The 20,756-nt window shown below is 35.0% G+C and overlaps 3 protein-coding genes across 4 annotated transcripts; 1 reads left to right on the top strand and 2 right to left on the bottom strand.

Annotated features, from left to right (window-relative positions):
- The first annotated feature begins 624 nt into the window (after window positions 1–624).
- Window positions 625–3,023, top strand: LOC111318590 (1-aminocyclopropane-1-carboxylate oxidase-like). Its single transcript, XM_022921458.2, has 3 exons — window positions 625–1,494; window positions 1,618–1,978; window positions 2,730–3,023. Exons 1-3 carry the CDS (start codon window positions 965–967, stop codon window positions 2,952–2,954), a joined length of 1,116 nt encoding a protein of 371 aa, XP_022777193.2. The 5' UTR covers window positions 625–964; the 3' UTR covers window positions 2,955–3,023.
- On the bottom strand, window positions 1,888–9,656 carry LOC149511239 (ADP-ribosylation factor GTPase-activating protein AGD1-like). The gene is made up of 11 exons (XM_089755828.1): window positions 8,823–9,656; window positions 8,153–8,436; window positions 7,856–8,067; window positions 7,610–7,710; window positions 7,058–7,129; window positions 6,188–6,248; window positions 4,799–4,863; window positions 4,653–4,712; window positions 4,468–4,563; window positions 4,334–4,375; window positions 1,888–2,207 (listed from the first exon to the last, which is right to left on the bottom strand). The coding sequence occupies exons 5-9, from the start codon at window positions 7,058–7,060 to the stop codon at window positions 4,513–4,515; spliced, it is 240 nt and encodes a 79-aa protein (XP_089611954.1). The 5' UTR covers window positions 7,061–7,129; window positions 7,610–7,710; window positions 7,856–8,067; window positions 8,153–8,436; window positions 8,823–9,656; the 3' UTR covers window positions 1,888–2,207; window positions 4,334–4,375; window positions 4,468–4,512.
- A 3,668-nt stretch (window positions 9,657–13,324) lies between these two features.
- LOC111274560 (casein kinase 1-like protein HD16) lies at window positions 13,325–19,750 on the bottom strand. Of its 2 annotated transcripts, XM_089755027.1 has the most exons (17): window positions 19,629–19,750; window positions 18,747–19,518; window positions 16,975–17,106; window positions 16,799–16,872; window positions 16,652–16,721; window positions 16,491–16,546; window positions 16,314–16,385; window positions 16,011–16,105; window positions 15,858–15,924; window positions 15,639–15,768; window positions 15,311–15,529; window positions 14,969–15,111; window positions 14,553–14,727; window positions 14,336–14,426; window positions 14,093–14,250; window positions 13,817–14,005; window positions 13,325–13,732 (listed from the first exon to the last, which is right to left on the bottom strand). In XM_089755027.1, the coding sequence occupies exons 2-17, from the start codon at window positions 19,191–19,193 to the stop codon at window positions 13,673–13,675; spliced, it is 2,178 nt and encodes a 725-aa protein (XP_089611153.1). In that variant the 5' UTR covers window positions 19,194–19,518; window positions 19,629–19,750; the 3' UTR covers window positions 13,325–13,672. The 2 variants fall into 2 exon arrangements, with proteins under 2 accessions (XP_089611153.1, XP_022715025.2); XM_022859290.2 differs by lacking the exon at window positions 19,629–19,750 and having other exon boundaries at window positions 18,747–19,580.
- Window positions 19,751–20,756: the final 1,006 nt, after the last annotated feature.

Here is a 20,756-nt window from a genome sequence, read left to right as displayed (position 1 = left end):
GAAACTCAGAAAAATATCCTTTTTTTTTTCTTTTTATGAAAAAGGAAAAACATTAAAAAGAGATTAGTGGGCATAATTATGAATCAAAATGTGGCTTTATTATTAGAAATGAGCAAGCAGAGTTTAGATTTTTATAGCTATAAAGTGATTTCTAGTCCATGTTCTGAAAAATTATCTATCAGTGATGCAATTTTAAAATTTCACAAGCAGATTAAAAGGTAGACATGCATCCCATTAAAATATATTTATAAAAATTAATAAATTAATAATTATTAAGTTGACATATGATAATAAATTAATTCATTTGTGAAAATTTAAAACTCTTCCCTTATATGTTTACTAATTCATATTCAATGGCTAAAATAGTAAAACTAGAATTTTCTTTTCCTGAAATGTTCCTTTCCTCATATGAACACAAAAATGCTCGATATAAATGAAAGGACTACCCATTAAACGAGTGAACCTTCCACTACGTCCAGTTCTTATTACTACATAATAAATTTAGGTGACAATTTTAAATTGTACTAATTATTTGGAAATTTTCGAATAAACGCATGACTACAAAGAGAAAAATCCAAACCAAAATAGAAAGCGGCAATAGCAATGAAAAAGAAAAAGCAAGCAATCAGAGATAAAAAGCCAGGCCATTGCTTGCTAGCTATCTAAATTGATAATTAAAAAAGCGAAAGGCGTGAAGGGGAGATAATTGGAATAAAAAAAGCACAGCAAAGACAAAGTTGCAAATGTTTGTGATGATTCTACAACTGTGTACGATTCCCCATTACAGGCCATCATGGTGTTTCCAATGCACTTTTTCTTTAACCAGGCACCATAAAGAAAATAGAGTTGCTATACTGAACACTGACAACTAAGCTGTTTATCAAAGAATCAAAGAAAATTCTGTTCAGGTTTCATCCTTTTGTGATCACCTTGTATGTTTTTTTTATAGTTGTTACAATTTTCTATGGCAGTGTCACCGGAATCCATGCCTGAAAAGCCCTTCGATTTCCGTGCTCCGCCACCGTCTCCAATTGCTAGTGGCCGCAGGTCCTGCGTTACCAATGATGATGTTCTCTCTGAATTCCTTGAACATTCTCTACGTGTCCCTGATTTAATTTTGCCTGACAAGGTCTTCCCTAGGCAAAAGTTCATTGAGAACCCGCCAAAGATTGATTTCCAGCTGTTGAGTTCCATGGAAAGTGATACTCTTCCCAAGATTCTGGATTCTATAGCAACAATCGGATGCTTTCAGTTAGTGAATTATGGAATTCCAGGGGAATCTATCCTCTCAGCCCTGGCAGCGGCTGCTGGAATTTTTCAACTGCCACCAGAGAAACGGGCAGCAATGACAAGGTCACCGGAGAAGTTGTACGGATTTGAGGAAATTCTCGAGGAAGAGGAAGGTGAAATGAGTGAAGAGTTTGTTTGGTGTAGAGGTGAAGGCTTGAAGTTGGAAATGGAGGGAATTTGGCCTGTTGGGTATTCAAATTTCAGGTAATTGTCTTTTGGCGTTTTCTAATTCAGTTTTGGCAGTATTAAACAAATAAAATTTGGGACTTGTTCTTTTTATCAAACAACACAATTGTCTAATTCCTCGATACTTGTCAACATATTCAGTGAGAAAATGGAAAATCTTTTGTCTGACATCGAGAAAGTGGCTGAGAAAATCCTGCTGGTCATCACGGAAAGTTACCCAACAAAACCAGGTTATGAAAATGAAATGATGCAAGGGCAAGATGTCGTTGGCTCAGCATGTTATCTCTACAAGCATAGCCAGAATGTTTCAGCTGACAAATGGAGTAGCTCCCTCAGATATGACGTGATCAGAATGCTGATAAGAGGGATTGATTATTCACATGCCTTGTGTCTGCATGTCTGTGATGGATCTTCTGAGTTTCATGTGTACTCAAAGAAAGGTTGGGTGTCTTTCTGCCCAGATAAAGATGCTTTGGTCATAACAATTGGGGATCAAACTCAGGTAATTTAGATCTATTTAAAGATTGTTTGGAGCTTTTTTTTGGACCACATTGTGCTTGCTGCAAATTTTGCCAGCAAATTGCAGAACTGAAGGACTGGCTAGCTAGCTAGTCTAGTTGAAGTGTTTGTCATCAGCCAGGTTATTGCCTCTCTGATCCTTTTTAGCCATCTGCTTAGCCCAAATACATGATCTCAATCTCCCTCAAGGGAGGAGGTAGTCTTTATGGTAGCTGTTGATAACAAAAAATCAGAAACATCAACATGTATCTGCTTTATGGGACAACATTATGCTAGATAATAAAAATACACTAGCAACTAAAAGGCCCAGCAACAACACTGTTTTTTCCCTGTCTTGCACTTATTATTATTATTATTATTATTTTAATATTTGAGGCTACAAGAATTTAAACTCCGGTCGTTAAGACTTAAAAATCCAACATTTTACTTTACTTTTTCGACACTTAGACAGCTAATAGTAAGATAGCCACCTTTACAACTGTAAAAACACAATATAATAGATGACCAATTTCACTATATGTAACCTTGATTTAGATAGATTTAAGCATCCTAATCAAGATTCCTTTTTTATGAAAAAAAAATATATCTATCATTACTTTCTTTTCTTTTTAATGCAATGACAGCTATGTGGGTCTGATCTCATCATACTAGAGGGAAAATTCCAATAAAACATACGTAAACATGAATTCTAGGCCACAGTCATTACTAAATGCATTATGTTCCTGGTGTCACAGGCATTAAGTGGTGGGCAATTCAAGCATGTAATTGGAAGGCCTATCTATAAAGGAGAGAAAAAAGAATACATTTCGATGGCATTCCTTTACACTCCTCCAAGCATCACCAGCAGGCCGGTTGACCCAGAAAAGGGAAAGACTATTTCACTTAGCCAACAGGCCATTGCTGCAATAGTTTTGACTCTTGTATACCATATTTTAGTCTATGTTTACAACAAATTCTAATTGTTGTTTAAGATTCATCCATCAAGCAATGAAGAGTTACAATTCTTGATACTCTCATAAATCTTCTAAACTTCATTTTGCCTCATAATCTCCTTCGCCTTTTTAACTCAATGAAAAATGTTAGGCTGGGATCAAATGAGCAAGGAAAAGACCTTGCTAATTTGAGAAGCAACAAGAAAACAATGGAAACGAGTGTAAATGATAATTTTAAAAGTTGATACGGTGATATAACAAAAAAATGATATAAAATAAAATATAACAGTGAAAGGTTTAAAATTTTTTTTAAAAATTATATATAAATTTGGTAAATACTAAAAAAATATATTTTATATTTAACATGTTAATACGAATTTGATATGATAATTTTTTATATTTTACATATTTGACACAACAAAGATATGTTATAAATATATGAATTGTCAGATTCTAAAAAAAAAAAAAAAAAGAACATAATTTTGAAATTTAAAATTAAGATTAAAACATTGAAAAAAAATAAAAGCTCACATATAATCATGCCATGGTAAATTACCAAATTGTCATCCATAATACCTTATAGCACTCTTAATAGAACTTACAGCCCGTCAAGGCTAGAGAGAAGGCCCAAGATGTTCTTTCTTTTCGAAAAACAAGCGAGTTTGATGGCCAATTTGGATGCAATCGACATCCATGGTGAGGTTCCGATTGCATCCATAAAAGCCTTTGGATATCATTTGGATAACATGGTGGCCGTATAATTGAAACAATTCATCTTATTGATGTCTTCTTCTTAATTAGTGAAAATTGGTCAAGTGAAGAAACAGTGATCAATTTTGATTTTTTTTTCCCTTCCCAACATAATACAAAAACAGCAATATCCCTATAATTTAACCTTTTTTATTTCTATTTTTCATTTTGATCTTTTATTTAAAAATTATAAAATATTTTTATTAATTTAATATAACAAATAAAATTTATTATTTTTAATTATTTATCAATAAATTTATTGTTTTATTTTAAAATAATTTAATAATTTTTACTTGAATATTCTCAATAATTATTTTCTTTTTCACTCCAATTCAACTTACCACTACCACTATTTTTATATTTAAACACATATTTAATCATTAATTTTAATTTTATCGTTATATTAATTAATCCAATTAATATAAGCCCCCTGACTCTCTTACATAAATCTTGGAAAACCAAAGTCTCTTAATTTCAGCTACATTTTTTGTAGTTTCAAAAGTGTTGGCAGCTAGTTTTAGCAGCTTCATTCCATTTCTTTTCATTTTTTAAAGCAGTATCAACTGGAAGAAGAAATGTCCACACTTTTATATGCTGAAAGGTGTACAAATTTATCTTTCATTCATCCTATACAAGGAAAAGTTACTATGACAAACCTGGTTAATAAAAGGTTCCATCTCATGCAAGAGTTCATATCCCTGCAAACAACAAGGGTCCAGAAGTTGCACATATTAAGAAGATACCACCTGTAAGAAAAAGACCAGTTGTCATCATATGACATGTTCCATACCTGTTTGAAGAATCGAAGGTGAGCATTTATCATCCCACTAACAGCCTACAAAAATTCAAACCTCTTTTCGGCTTCAAACTTGGACAGAGCACTAACCTGGACATAGCAGAACAAGCATATTTACAACTTCCAGTAAACAAACGCATATAAAATTGAACACGCATTCATTTACAAAAATAACTTACCAGATTGAAGCAGGTTTGCTCAAATGAGGCTCTTGCAGTATGAAATCCTGGAATGTCTCTCTACCAAATTAGATTTTGCAAGATAATGGTTAACGATGACAACAATCAATTTATGCACTTTCAACAATAATTCTTTGGGTATATACCTCCTCTATGGCCGCAGTTACATCCACCCTAGTGCTTTTCTGTAATGACAGAAACTTCTCTCGTGCTGTATGGCAAAATGGGCAACAGCACCAATTGCCACCATTAAGAATATACTATCCAGAATGTTATAAAGCACTAACTTTACAAAAACAGTCCACTAAAACCAGTTCTCGAAGTCAAAGTCATGATGACTAGTTGTTTCAATCCTCAATCAACTCTTACACGTGCGTTACTTATAAAGATATCAAGTAATTGCTTGGCAAGAAAATTCAATTTAGGGTCTACTTGGTTGTTGCTTTAGCTAATTGCAATTTGTTTCATTAAAGTTGGTAAAAAGCAAATGATGAAAAAGCAAAATCATTATTGGTTAAAAATGAGCAAATAATTAGAATGTAACATACTTTTTAAACATAATTATTCCATACCAGAAAAAAAACATCCATTTTGATACTTACAAACCTTCATTTTTTTAGTTTATGATTATTTAAAATATAATTGATTATTTTTATCCAAACGTGACTTTTGTCTTATGCTTTCAGAAACCAAAAGCAAGTAGCAAAGGAAACAACAGAGACTTTATGAACATGCCATCCCACTCTGTGGAGAGACCTTAACTCTGTATAAGAATCTAGAATCAAATATAAGATAAACATTGCATGGGCACTGTTTCCTATTGCCAGCATTCCCCTTCTTGGTTTTTGAATGCACATCAATACTCCACATCAGGGAAAGTTCAGAAATGGTGTCCTAAATTGTGCAATAATATATCAAAATATGGTTAGTATTTTCTATTTTTAACACGATGTGCAAATGCTTCAAGGTCCCAGCATTTTAAACAATTTCTATCAATAAGTATAAATTTATTATAAATAATCATCATGATGCTTAAAACTGAAGGCAACCTTATCACTGGAGAAATGAAAATCAAAAGGAAGGAAAAAAGAATGAGTGTTTAACACTTTTATTTGAAACTCACATATAAGTGAAGCCTAGTCAAAACGTTTTCGGGCATCCTCAAACAATGGTTTAACAATGGGTCAGAAAATATGAGAGAAACCAGTTAACATCACCAAGACCGTCATGTAACAAGTTGTTCCGTTATTTAAGTGAAAAACTCAGATAGAAGCTGGTGACCCCAGTCGGCAGTGACCTAGTCATCTAGAAGCAGGTGACACCATTTGAAAGCTAAGCAGAAAGCAGTAAAATTAGATAACCATGGACCTTATCCTTCTAGGTCAAATATGAGAAGGAATAATAAAATTTATCCACTATGCATGCAGGCCAATAAGACATTAATGACACTACCGAGAACAAACGTACCCTAGGACCTTTCAATGGTACATGTAGGTAAAACATGGATGAAACATCTATCTTATGATAAAGAGTACCTTGACATCTTGCATATTCAATATTGACAAGCTGAAGCAATCTATCATTTAGCATGTGGCTCTATCAGAAAAAGTAATAGAAATGTTAGAAGAAGAGGTTAAATTAATAAAAACAGTTTCACCATATTTCATAAACTATTTTGCTAGGGAGAAACAACTTAGAAGTTTAATGTAAAACAAAATGACCTTTCTGTTGTAGCAGAAACTTCAAGCATATTGTTAGAGAATGGTCAACCTTAGAAAAATTGAATGTGCTAGGAAGTTTTAATGGAAGTGATGTGTGTCACATAAGGAAATGAAGGAAATACCAGATAAGCATACAAAATAGAATTGATGAACAACTTACCAATTCATTTGTGTGAGATCCACACACTACGATCTGATACTATTAGATAGATAACTTAAGATGGAAACAAATCTTTGCAAAAAAAGTCCCAAATTATTAAATCATTAAAATAATTAGTTAATTTGTACCAAAAAATAAAGTAGTTAGTTAATGACTTAAATTGAGTCTGAACATTTAGATTTTGAAATTTTTATTTGTTTCTGGGACAAGAAGAACCCAATCACCTTCCCTCTATTGTATCACAGACTCCTTGGTTGTAAACTCTTAAGGTTGGTCATGAGGTGCATAATTAAGACCTGCAGTATCCTTTTCTTTGTAATTATTCATAATTTACACTACAATTGCTTAAGATGAAACTAGTTCTACAGCTACAAATCTTAATAGAAATACTTTTTATGCTTTAAGACATAAATCATACACAAAATTGTCATATCAATAAATTCAATAATCAAAACCCTACATAAAATATAAAGATTATACAAGATGTTTTAACAAGGCACCTCTAAAATCACAAAAGTCACTACCATGTGAGCGAAGAACTCCCTTGTAAGTGCCAAATTCTCTCAATGCAATGGTGAATTTTGTCATGACTGGACCTGAGGAAACAGTGTAAATTTCATCAGTGAGAACAGCAGTATTATATAAGCAGTTTATTGCATTTCCAGATATTACAATAACTTATGTTTTATATACCAACCATGGCAGGCAGAGGGAAATAGATCAGCATGATCAATTTAAAGTAAAACTATAACAAGATAATTATTTTTCAAGAAAAGAAACAAAAACATTCTTTTTAAGTATCAATTTTATCACAAAATGAGAAATTCTGGTAATTAGCATTGATTTGTCAAAATATTTTTAAAGGCTTTACCTTTCTCAAGTGATAAGGACACAGAAATGATGACAATACAAAAAGCAGATCAAAAGTAAATGGGAAAATAGATGTTATAAATCCATTTTAACACCATGGAATACCTAAATGGACATAATCTTTGCAGCTCTAAATTATAGAAAATGAAAGATAAGCGGTTTCAAGATATTATTCAAAGGGGACACAGGAGGGTTAGAATGAGTACCTCCAAAAGCAGCACATATACAATCTTTATGCCCCCCTCCAAAAGTTTCAAGGGCATTTATAAAAGCAATGTCACCGTCATACCTCTCTCCAATCCCTTCTCTGGTATTTAGAATTTAACAACCATGTGAGATCATTCAATAATATGAGGCCTTATTGGGGGAAGTACTGTTAATTGAAGCAAAAATAACGAATGGGCAGCAAGATAACAATTAACAATTCATATTTGAAATTGTTGTGCACTTACAACTTATTGGACTAGCAGAAAAACACCTAAGCACAGTTTCTCTTACGATTACAAGATATGAGCTTCAGTTTGTTAGTTCTTGCCTTACTAAGAAATATAGCATTTGTAATTAACTAATAACACTTTTCTCCCAACAGCCCCATTCTCAAGGATTCTAGAGTGGCCTGAGGTCTAAGAAAGCTTGAATGGAGCCACAAAGGAGATCCCCTTAACTGCATAGGAAAGGAAAAGCATATCAAGCGCCTGTTTGAGAAACCATTTAACAATTACGAATGAGTACTTTTAAGCAGTTTATACCTCCATGAGTTGCTATTCCAGAGGCAATTTGTGTACACAAACTACAGAAACAAATGTAAACGGTAAACCTATGTGTATTTTTTACATCCTTTGTAAAACTTTAAACATCTTCCTCCCATCGACTCATCGTTCTCTTCCAAGCATTCTACCAGTTTCACCAAGCCATACAACAATTACTAGCAGAATCTAAGATAAACTAACCAAAACATAGTGCAAAAAGGAATCTGCCAACAAACGTTTCCACTTGAAGAAGAAAAGGAAAACAAAGTTCTCCAAAAAGGAAACTGCAAATAAATTCCTCGTGTCAGAAAAAATATCGTGTCAAAAGAATTTAAAAAAGAAAAACAAGTGGATTGAAAGGCTAAAATTACAATAAGATTTATTATTGCCAAAACGCGTGAATGCATATGGAAAATGATAAAAAGATCGTATTTTCCACCACTAATTCTCCTAGAAATTTTAACTAGACGTGCACTAAAGCAAAATTTCCTGTTTATTCTTGAATAAATGACCGAAAATAATTGCATTATTAAAAACGCAGCATTGCCAAAAGAAGAAGTTCTTCGTTTTTCGCAAAGAAAATTAATTTTGATAATTATAATAATCTTTTTCCTTTAAAATTTCCAATTTTTAATGGTGAAAGGAGATTAGTATATGTTGTTAGAACTACCTCTGCGAACTTTCATGGCTGTCACTCATTTTTATTTTAAAAAAAAATTTTACAATAAACGAAACCCGCCATTTCTGCTTCTCTATCTGACTCTCTCTCAAAAAGGACCCAACTCTCCCTTTTCTCTCTCTAGATTGTGCCAGTGCCTTCTTTACTTTTGCTTTTTACTAATAATTTTTATTGTTTGATTCCCAACGGTGAACCTGATCAATAAATGAAAAAGAAAAAAAAATTAGATCAACAAATCCCAAAAAACTACTGTTGAAATTTTCTCTTTTTTTCTTATAAAAAAAAGAAAAGGAAAAAGACTTGAATGGAATCATGAACGGTGAGTTTCCGGGGACTATCTTCGACGTCGTATTGTAAACCATGTAATTAGATTCCTCTCACCAAAGGTTCATCAATGCAATCAAAATCCACGCCCCAATCGCCATGGCTAACCAGGACAAACTGCTACGCTAGCTGACGGAAAACCCATAAACTCAGCTTATCAGAGACTGGAGAAATGAAAAAAGAAGCGGCATTTAGCGATAAAGAGAGGATTCCAAAGGACATTATCGGATCAGTAGTGGAAAGTTAGAATTCAAGTGAATAGAGCAAAAGAGGTCACTTTGGTGGAAGTGGGAAACTTTCTTGAAGAAGAGAAAGAACAGTCCTTGATTTTGAGACTTACCGTTTGAGCTTATCCATACTCTCAAAGGTTTCTTCAGCTCCAAGTTAACAGCGAGTCAGTGATTCTTTTCCGATTAACTGGCTTTCAGTTAAGAACGGTCATTTTGGTTACTCCCAATCGTTACTCGCCACGTGTGCAACTTTTGAAGCGTGTTTCGCGCGAAGTCAATGCCCTATAGACTGTAGCAAAGAAATAATAATAATAATAATTAAAGAACCAAACATGCCTTAAATCAAGATGGACCCCACAGAAATCAAGGGGGATCAGCTCCATCCTATCACAAGATATAAAAAAAGAATGAGCGACAGCCATCAAATGCTCGACACCACTACCTTCCTATTCCCTCCAAAACTCCCCAACAAAATAGAACGACACCATTCAAAACCACCGTAACAACCGACGCCATCCCCCCCCCCTTTTCCACCGCCGCCTCCTTTACCAACCTATCCGCTGTGGATAGTACCACCATTGCTCTCATGGGTGGAGGTTCCATACCATCTTTAGCCGCCGTTCTCTCCCTCATTGACCCCGAACGCCGACGCCGCTTCCAGGCAGAAGAAGTCTGCGACGGCCGAGAAAGAAATCGTTAGAAACTAATTTATCAATTCCGGTTTCCAGAGATGGAAGAAGATTTATGGAGAGACGATTGATGTGAATAAGCTCATTGTCATCAATGCCTGACGTCGATGCAAGCTGGAGAGCAGTGTTACCTTCTCCATCTATAGCTTGTGGATCCGCTCTCCTGCAATTGTGGAAATGTCAGTTGCCTGTACAAAATTATGAATATATATATATGCACAAATGATGGGAAAAGGGGACCAAAACGAGGGCAGAAAAACGATTTTCACCATGGCCTTGCACTGATAGTGTATTATTATTTGAAGTGAATCTACTGCAGTTAGTTATTCCTGAATGCTGATTCTTCAGCGAACTATGGTATTCTCAACATTGAAACATATCTTACCAAATATATTTCCACAAGATACTTGAGTCATAATGTAAATATTTTCCTTTACAAACAAAAACAAGGATACTTCAGCATTCAGATCCTTCTGTATCCTTATCAAATTGTTGATAATAAGTAATGCTCTTTTTCAAGCTTTGTGTCTCACATGTCGAAAGGTCCAATCACCCAACCAAAAGCTTTTTCTAAAACCTATTAAATGAATTGCCAATATCATGTCATAGAAAGACACAAGGTTCCCCAAACACATATGTATGACATACCTTTGATATGTGTAAACCAAGACTGCGATGAATTCCAGAACATTCAATGCATATAAGTACACCAAGGTTTAAAGATGCCGAGTCTGCTCAGGTGCACCACAGTCGGCACATTTATCATTCCCAGCTACTCTTCTTAAGATATCAATTGGCTTTTCACTCTTTGTGCAATATTCTTGATGCTGTAAACTTCTAGATATATCTAAATGACTTCCAGAGGAGAGATTCTTAGATTTACGTTCCCCAATATAATAACCAATCTCACCATAGCTATTTTCAAATGTCAGCAGATCTAATGTGACCGTCAATGGAAATGTAACCTACTCTTTTGAGACTTGCTGAAGGGATGCAATAAACCCTCTGACTCTGTTACACAAACCTTGGAAAACCAGAGTATCTTTTATTAGTGGCTTTTGAAGACTGTGTGCCTGTGCGAGCAAAGATTTTCAGAGCTTGATCAGACATGGATGACAAAGATTCATGGGATTCCCTCTCTGAATTAATACTAGCAGAGGTAACACACATATCTTTCTGTCTTTTCACATTTTCCTCTTATGGGTCTTCATTTTCACTCCTTTTAAGTTCTTAACCTCCATGAATCCCCCCCTTTTAAGCTGTAGCTTAATGTTCTTAGTTGATGAGCGCATAAATGAAAACAGTGTGCTTTATTGGTGTGTCCCGTTAGTATATAGGTCTTGATTTTCCCTCTTTAATCTGCAAAAGTTCCTCAGTTTAAGCCAATTATTATGATTGCTGTTTTGCATAAGTGTTACGAATTAATGATTCTTTCCTTTTATTTTGATAAAAAAAGATTTTGGAAATGGAGAATATTTACAAGGAAATGGGATAAGAAACGCTTAATAAAGAATTCTGCCATAAGCTTGCTACCAACTTCAGGTTAAGAAAAAAAAAACCACTATAAGATATGCAAATTATATGCTTTTACCTGAAGATTCTTCTTTTTTTTTTTACATAAAAATATGTAATAATTTTCAATTTCTTTACGTTGGATTGCTTTGTCCTTCCAGCTGCTCTTCAAATCGTATGGGAAGATCTGCTGTAACATGGGAACAGGTTTGCTTTATTTATATGATAGGATATGCCTGCTGATTTCATAATAGGTTGATATCGACATTCAAACTTTTTTTGTCTTTTTATCTTTTAGGTCCAAATATGGTCGAAGAGATACGAGTGGAGACACTAACTAAGCAAGCGTCGTCACCAATGGCCTTAAAGCTATTTGTTGATCTTTTGTTACTACATTAACCAAAGATGTCACTTTCGTAAAGTTGGAAGTTATGGTACGTGCTAAAATACCGTAATCATTGGGGGTGAAGAAGAAACCAAAAATTATTTTATACAACATGGCTTCATGAAACTTGTTATGGGGTTAAGATTAACTTATAGCAGATTAGAAAAATTAAAATTTGCATGGCATAAAGCAATGAAGTGGATGTCTGAATTTACTGCTATCTGATTTGGTTTAATTAGGTTGACCTGCTAATTTATGCGCACACAACATTCTGCCCAATGCTTTCCTTTCCGAGTGTGGATGTTGTGTTTACATCCCTGTGGCAACCTTAGCTTGGAAGCAGAGATTTTTCTTATTAGTAATGCCCACAAGATTACTAAGTTAATATATGTCTTAAATAGCATTAGTTCCGTTAGATTGATGTTTTTGTGACTTGCTTTTTCGCTATTTGCTTTTCATTTTTCTGAAGATTTGCTATAAAGCAAAAGTAAAAGGTGAAAAACAATATCATAATTGATTTAAAATAAACAAATAATTAAAGAGTAATACCAATTATAACCTAATTGAATCATGCATTTTTCATCCAAAAAAACCTACATATTTTGTGTATAACATTTCAAAAATTTATCTGCTTTAGTATCCAAACGAGTTTTTTGCTTCTTTGTTTATGGAAATAAAAAGCATATAGTAAAAATGTCAACCAAACAGAGCCTTTTTCTATGGTCTATTTAAAATATTTTACACAAGTGTGTGACCATCTGATTAGATATAAGATTCAACACCATCCGATTAGATAACGATACATCCTAATGTTCAAGCATACACGAGCATGATGGCCTCTTAATATTGGCAAATATTCATTTCTGACGCTAAAACCAGGAAAATGTTCCGCTGACCCAATAATTGCGAAGAAACAAATGGAAATTAATTGCGAGGAATTCTTCAGCAAATCTTTGTAAACAAGACCTGTCTACCAGTTTATGATGAGCTTTCATCCAATTTTTCTTCTTTGTGTATAAATTTTTGCTTCTTAAAAGTAGCAATTTCTTAACAAGCAGCAGAAGCAGCGGCAGGGCCAATCATCCACTACTGCAACCAGCATAAGAGTTACAACCTCACTAAAACTAGGTTATACTTTTTCCTTGACAATTTGAAATGACAGGTCATTTTTAAATGGCATAACATGTCTGGATATGTTAAATTTACATTTTAAGTTTTTTTAAAAAAACACTAAGATGCTGACGATTATGCTTACCGTAGTAGTCCACTCAAATTAAACCATGCGTGGTATGATCAAAGAAACATAGGCAATGTTACTGTGTTTCATGTCAAAAGCAAACCACCAAAACCAAATGAATATGAGAAACTTGCCATTTTGCGTCAGCCCTAAACAAAGTACTTATTAATCAAGACTATACAGAGTTTAACAGACCCATCATTTTGGGCTTTTCCAGGGGTACATCACCGCAGAAGGGAAATTCCACACGATGGAAGGTCGCAACATAAAGTTCAACTAGAAGATTCTATATTTTAGTTACAATAAATTAAAGCCTGTACTGGTCAAAATTTCTCTAAGCCTACACAGCAACCCAAGACTGAGGGTTTCCAGCATTTTTACCATGTGAACAGCTAGTGGAGTTTGACAGGCCCACATCTTCAAGGATGTCACCAGGGAAACCAAAAACAAATGAATGGGGCAGCTCAAGAAACTGTTCGTCCGTAACAAACTGAAGCTAAGTAAAGATTCTTCGCCCATTTCTCCTGCAAGCCCATAATGAAATTTAGGGACAATTAAGTGAAACAGTAGCCAAAAGCTATTAAGGTTTATGTAAATCATTAATCCACCTTGACATGAGTGCTAGGAAATGCTGAAGTTCTAAGAGTTTCCTGTGTTTCATCTACTGGCCTCCTTCTTGGCACACTAAGAACAAAAGCAGCCTGGTCCCAAGTTGCAGCAGTAGCTGTTATGCGATACCCACAATCCCACCGACGATGGATGCCTTCACTAGGATAAAGGAAGTCAAGTTCAACAACCTGGAATGAAAATACAAAAACACTTAGTTATATATGCTTCTTTTACAGAATGTAGTGGGATTAAATGCCATTAAAGTTGATCAGCACCTGGTCAGAAAATCCAGCACCGCGAGACATAACAACTCCCCATCTGCTACCAGAAGTGGCCATTGAGGTGACATAGAAACCCTCTCTCCATTTCTTGTTAATCCACTTAAAAGGAAAAGACTCACTCACTTTGTATGACTGCTGCAAATACGAAGTACCTGAATGCAGAGAATCAAAGGTAAGTAAACAGAACCCAAACAGTTTTGACCAAGAAAATCAGATATTGGAACGTTGCATACTAACCCTTTGACATTACTACTAAGGAGCCTCCATTTGTAGCCCCTGCTATTGCGCTGATATAATAGTTCTTCTCCCACTGCTCCATTATCCATTCCTTTAGACATAGGAATACATCAAATCAATCACTCCGCTAGAATCTTAAGGCAGATAACAGAGTAAAATAGAACATATTAAAGCTAAAGAATTGTTTCACACCAACAAAGTATATAAAACCATGTACCTTGTGAAGGAAATAGGGTGAGAGTTCATAGACTTGTGCAGAGAATCCAGTGCCAGCATCCATGATAAGGGCCCATAGATTTTGGCAGCAAGCTACACTGCTAATAAATAAGCCATCCTCATTTCCTTTTTCAATGTGCTGTGCAAGCCTTTCATCTGCTACATTATAGTGATACCTGCAAGAACGTAACCAATTAAACTTCCCATCCTCAACTATTCTCAATACTTAAGCAACTAGATCACTAATTAATTTACTGATAGATTTAAAGCGTAGAAAGATGACCAAGGCAGACAGTAAACTGTACCAATGTATGAAATCAACTAAAAAAAAAAGACAAGACTGGCAGGATCAATTAGATTAATAAAGCAGTCCCAAAACTAAACTAGAGAACAACAAATAACTTGAGGCATAAATACCTTTGCTTCATAGGTCTACGAGCATTGTAAACACTAATCCATTGCGTTGCTGGCATGCCCAGACGAACCTTCTTCTTTGGTTGCTCATCTTCCTCCTCATCCATAGATAACCTACCTCTCTTTTTACCAACTTGATGAATAAGCTTCACACAAAATTTAAAGAAAAAAGATAGAAGTCAGGAATGTCAAATTTAATGGCCAAGAAAAAAGTTATCGAAGTTTATTCGTAATAATAATAAACATTTACTAATTTTAGACCCTCTTACACCCAAAATTACTTTGAAAGCCGAAACAAGACCCAGTACAAGAATAATCTTTACATTGAGAAAGAATAATATGTACCTCCAGCGCACCTTCTGTGTTAATTGGACGGATATCTGGATTTGGACCAACAATCCCATCAAAGAGAGAAATGTATTTTGCATAATTAGGTTCTTCATCAAACTTTAAGTTGACAACATATTCAACAAAATGTTTGAAAGGAATTGGACAGAAGCAACACAAGGCCTCTGGAGGTGTTGACATCTTCTTCTTGCAAACAAGGAACCCTTTATTCTCTCCCTGATATCATGTTAAAAAAATTAAAAGAAAACCTTAAAAGATTATATGCATGACCAAATGCAAAAAAGAATATTCGAGTTAAAAGAGTTGACATGAATGAAGGACCGACCTGGTATCCTTGCCAAGGCAAACGACCTCGAAGAAGGAAAACAAGTGTATATGCAAGAGATTCTAGATCATCTCTCCTGCTACAAGTTCTCCCTAAATGAGCATGCACACTGGCATAACGGACCGTTCCCCTGACAGACAAAAGCACTCCCTTTAAATAAGATATTGAAGCAATATACAAAAACATCTTACAATAATCATAATCTAAGCAGTGTAGTACCTAAAAACATCAGGCCTCTGGTCATATTCAACATGCAAACCTGTTGAACTATCTCGCCACCTGGTTGCTGATTGCCGAAACAGGCTAGCATTGATGAGGTATTGATTTATATGGGAATGCTTAATAATATTAATGATATGACTTAAAAATTACCTAATCCAAGATCAACAAGGAATAATTTTTTTTCACCAGGAGTTCCTGTAGGACCTAGAAGAAAATTTTCAGGCTTTACATCTCCATGCACATAGCTGCCCAGAGTACCAGAGAAACTATTAATAAGCTGGAAGAAACAAGATATGTTCAAGTTAAGAACTACGCTTTTTTATAAAGATAAGACATTAGAGATCCAGAGAAAAATTCTCATTTTAAGATATTCAACAATCCTGGGGAGGGGGGGCGAACAATGCTTTTCAGGCCAACATAAGGTTAGGGGGTATCAGGGATTGAATTGCTTACCCTCGAGAGTGCATCTTCTCCAATATGGACATTGCTTCAATAGCAATGCAAGCAACCATTTCGACGGACATTCTGTAGTTAAGAGCATATTCTAATTAAGCAACTGAAATGCTGAAAAAGATAAACATAATGGCCAGTAAAAGATTAAAGAATATATCTTAGTTTAGTAGCACTCACGTATGAGAGTTATTATTCCAAACGTCCCACAGACTTGGGCCCAGCAAATCCATAACCTGCATAAATAAAGGGTCTAGATCAGACAGCCATTCAAAACCTAAACACCAAAAGCAGGCAAGATTTAAAAGAAGAAGAACGGAAATAGAATAATCAACACATACCATGACGTAATAGTCACCTTGACGGCCCTTATGGTGTACTCGGGGTATACCATGACTGCCACCGAGAGTGCTGTAGCAATCACAAGGAATAAGTAAACATTTGCAAGTATAATTAGAAATAAAAGATTATAAGAAGAGATTACTCACTTGTAAACTTGCCACTCATATGGTGGTCCATAGTTACATCCTTTACTACTTCTATGCTCAAATTTCAAGGCAACCTAATGCAGAGTGTAAAAACAAAAAATCTTTGTCTATTAAAGAAGAAACACAATGTCAATTAAAAGTTAAAAAAAAAAAAGAAGAAAAAAACAATGCCATACCTCTAAAGCCCCAGAGCCATTTCTATCATTTGTATTTGCAGCCGAAACACACCGACCTACACAGACCTGTCCAAAGCCACCCTTGCCCACCTTCCTTTCAATTCTATACATTGGGGAACCCCCAACCTGAACCTGCAGCAAGGTAATTAAGATCAACTTTCAGAAGACATGATAAAGCAAAAGTTACGGCATAAAATCTTGTTACCATAAATTGTAGATCCAAATGTGCGCCTGAAAAAAAATACATCAAAAGCAGGAGGGAAAGACCAAATAAGACACAACAGAAACTATCAAAAACAACTTTGACTTTGCTTTTATTAATCTTACTGAGAAAATGATCCAAAATAGAGGACAATGAAAGCAAGTATGCATGTAGTGGGAACTGGGAAAAACCTTTTTCTTTTTTTGACTTGTTGGAGTTGTTAAGTAACTTAAGCAAGAAGATTATAATATTCTCTTTAAGGACTTAACAAAAATCAGAAGTAGCATAGCTGAAGTAAAATGCAATATGAAGTTAACAATGAGATTACAAAATAAAACATAAAAATACTGAAAAAGACAGGGAGCATCCCTGGTACATATCCCAGTTGGAAAGCCAAAAACATAAACTTCCATTGATATGATTATACCATGGCCATAAATCAAAATAACCAAACATAATAAATAAAAATCTTCTGTAATCAGAGTAAATTCAGGCTAAGCCAGGAGAAGTAAAACGCCATAAAAGGAGAGATACATGACACCTTCACTCCTTCAGAAGATGCCAGAGAAGATCAGCACATACTGTCTCAATATGTTAAAAAAAAAAAAAACTTTTATTGTAGATAGGTAACCAAAATGAGATAGTAATCATTTTGGTATAGAAAACCTTATTTTGGGGATTGTGATATCAGAATTCTCTTTTTATTATCCCCCAAAACATCTATCTCAAACACTTCAAATATCAAAACTTCAGGTCCTAAATTATAACAACATATTATCTAGTATATGCACATGCAACCACATCTAGAACTCCTTTGCTGAACTATTAGTCTAATAAGAAGCTTTCACAAGAAACCACGCAATGCCTCCATATTTATTTCCATACCTCTTAATGGGTAACACCAAAGGAAAAAAACTAAAGCATTCCACTCCTAATTCAACAAAAAAAAAATATTGAGTCCATTTTCTAAACACATTCCTTTTTTATTTCACAGAAAGAAATCCCTATATCTTTCCAATAATTAAAGCCTTGTTCTCAAATAAAACAGTAGCTTGGTAAATAAACTGGTGTTCTCATACAACTTGAATTTTAGTTTAAATATTACAGTATTGTGCCCTTAGATGAGAAATATCAGTAAATAATGCTGTACAATTCTTTCATGTTTATACCAAAAAACTGGCTCCCACATAAGATTACAAATCCTGACCGTATTAAACATCCTTAACAAGTATGAAGTCCAAAACATGAATTCCATAAACTATATCCAGCGAGACGGTTAACATAGCTACATGATAGTTTAAAGTAATATACTTTTTAAGAAGCAAATATCAAGCTAGAAGATTCCAAACACTTAAAATGTGATAAAAGAAATGAAAGCCGGAACTCTTCCATATAAGACTAGACTACATCCAAAACGAAATCAAAGTTATCCAGGCTATTAAAACGATCATAAAATCAAATTAATTCCGCAAAATAACCAATTAACCTGACAGCATTTAAAACAATATAATATAAACTAAAATCGCAATAAGAAAAACCAGAAAAGCCTTTTTTTAAGGAAATCTTAAACCTTTTCAGGAAGCGGTGCGGGGCTGCCTTTATCCTCACCAGCTTTACCCTTATCATTGCTCCGCCCTCCGCTACCGAACTCGTCCATTGGCTTCTCCCCGACTTCCTCTTTCTCTGCTCTTGCCCCTTCCTCTAAAACCCTATTATTATTATTATTATTATTCTCGTTCTCCTTAACTGCCGCTGCCCCAGCCGCCGCTAAAGTTAACTTCTCATCGACCCCCTGCTCCCGCTGTTTAGTATTCTTATTCTCGTTGTCGCCGTTGTTATTGTTTGTCACTGGCGCAGCTACTGCCGCTGCGGCCGCCGCTTCTGCCGCCCTCCTCCGCCGCCTAGTCCGCGTCGCAATCGCTTCCCCTGCCTCGATCGGATTCGGTTGTTGCTGCTGCTGACGTTGCTTCGGAGCTGCTGCCCGTCCCCTACGTGCTCCGCTACGCAGTACCGGCATCGTTCATTCTTCTTCTCCGATTCTCATCACCAAAAAGAAACCCTAAAAGATTGAATTTACTTTTCCGTCCCTTTCTCCTTCTCTTCTCTTGTTCTCCAAGCAATCGCTCAATGAAACCCCGAATTGCAACAATTTTTCAGGAAAAACAAAAAAAGAAAAAAGAAAAGCGCTCAAGAATTTATTATTTATTATATATTATTAGTAGTAGTAAGTAAATCAAATAAAAGAAAGAATGGTAGAAAAAGCACCGAAGGGAGAGAAGACTCCACGAACCGAATAAAGAAAAATTGGAGATTCGATGATTGTGAAAGTTGGGAGATCTGTTCTGTTCACAAAGAAAGTAAAGAAAATTGGGTTTTCAGGTTTTTTTTTTTTTCTTTTACTTATACAAATAAATTGCTCTGGGGAAACAAAAAACAAAGAGGAGGTAATTACGTGAGATAATGGAGAGCGTTGATGGAGATGGAATACACGGTTGGATTGGATTTGGGGTTTTATTTCTACGGGGGACTTTGCTTCCTTAAAAAACCTAGCCACGACGAAGCTGCTGCTGTTGCGACGTTTTTTTAATTATTTTATTATTTTAAGAGTTGGGTAATTATAAAGTAGGCGTGGGTTTATGGTAATTGTGGTGGGGTTGGTTGAATGTGGATCGTTGGATTGAGAATTTGTGGGGCTGGATAGATCAGAATGAGGAAAAGATGGTTTTGATCTTTCACTAATAACCTAGGATGGATGTTGGTTTATATTTATTCCGCTTTTCAGATGGTTGGGTGGGCTTCAAGCAATCTAAAGTCTAAAAGCCGATAACTTGGGCCCATTGGGTCTAGCTTAGGCCTAAATTATGATTGGGCTCAAAAACTTAATTGGGTTTAAAATGGATCCTGGTGTTAAAATGGACACTGCCAGTCTGCTATCAACAGTCGGTTTATTTATGCGTTAAAATTTTCAAAGGTTAATTTTACAAATGATAGAGAGTTCGAACAAGTTTAGAAGACTAGGAAAGTTAATGTTATAAAGAAAATCAAATTTATAACAAGTTCTTGTTCTCCATTAGAAATAAACGAAGTTTAGCAATAAAAATTTTAGTACTAACTGAACAATTAATTCAATGATTAACACATATTTTTCCAAACTTGAAAAGCTTGATTCAAACCCCTACATCTCCTAGTGTCAACAAAAAGAAAGAAAATCCATCCTCAATATTTAACAAAAGAGCTACTAACAAATCCATTTTGTAAATTTTACTTGTTAGCAAATCAGTTTAAAAGCACAAGTGTAAAACTAGAGCCTTGAGGATCATATTTGGACCAGGAAGAGCAAGTTCCTTAACCTTGATGTCGTAGGCTTGTTGCGTTTTTGCTGTTTTCCTTTTAAGCCCAATGACCAAATAAAGTTGGGTCTGCTCTGAGACTCCAATACGATATTTGGGCTTTATTTGGTCCAACCTCCCAATTTTTATATGCCGCTCCCAGTTCCAACTTTCCAAAAGAATAATCCTCCTTATGCTAATAAAAACTTACACATTTAAATTTTTGCAAAAAGGAAAAATAAGGGCTTTTT

The sequence above is a fragment of the Durio zibethinus genome, chromosome 26 (genome assembly GCF_047325235.1).
Source record: "Durio zibethinus cultivar Kanyao isolate XHJ-2024 chromosome 26, ASM4732523v1, whole genome shotgun sequence".
NCBI classification, from domain to species: Eukaryota; Viridiplantae; Streptophyta; class Magnoliopsida; order Malvales; family Malvaceae; genus Durio; species Durio zibethinus.
Note: the sequence above shows the minus strand (reverse complement) of the source record. Positions and strands in the feature narration are given on the sequence as shown.

Excerpts from the sequence above, each read along its gene's own strand:
- LOC111318590 (XM_022921458.2), top strand. The coding sequence starts at position 965 with ATGGCAGTGTCACCGGAATCCATGCCTGAAAAGCCCTTCGATTTCCGT. Across the intron at positions 1,495-1,617 it reads GTTGGGTATTCAAATTTCAG|TGAGAAAATGGAAAATCTTT; the intron begins GTAATTGTCTTT and ends CAACATATTCAG. Across the intron at positions 1,979-2,729 it reads CAATTGGGGATCAAACTCAG|GCATTAAGTGGTGGGCAATT; the intron begins GTAATTTAGATC and ends CTGGTGTCACAG.
- LOC149511239 (XM_089755828.1), bottom strand. Across the intron at positions 4,864-6,187 it reads TGAATATGCAAGATGTCAAG|CACGAGAGAAGTTTCTGTCA; the intron begins GTACTCTTTATC and ends TTTGCCATACAG. Across the intron at positions 4,564-4,652 it reads AGCAAACCTGCTTCAATCTG|GTTAGTGCTCTGTCCAAGTT; the intron begins GTAAGTTATTTT and ends TGCTATGTCCAG.
- LOC111274560 (XM_089755027.1), bottom strand. The coding sequence starts at position 19,193 with ATGCCGGTACTGCGTAGCGGAGCACGTAGGGGACGGGCAGCAGCTCCG. Across the intron at positions 16,386-16,490 it reads TGGAATAATAACTCTCATAC|AATGTCCGTCGAAATGGTTG; the intron begins GTGAGTGCTACT and ends TCTTAACTACAG. Across the intron at positions 16,106-16,313 it reads GAGAAGATGCACTCTCGAGG|CTATGTGCATGGAGATGTAA; the intron begins GTAAGCAATTCA and ends TACTCTGGGCAG.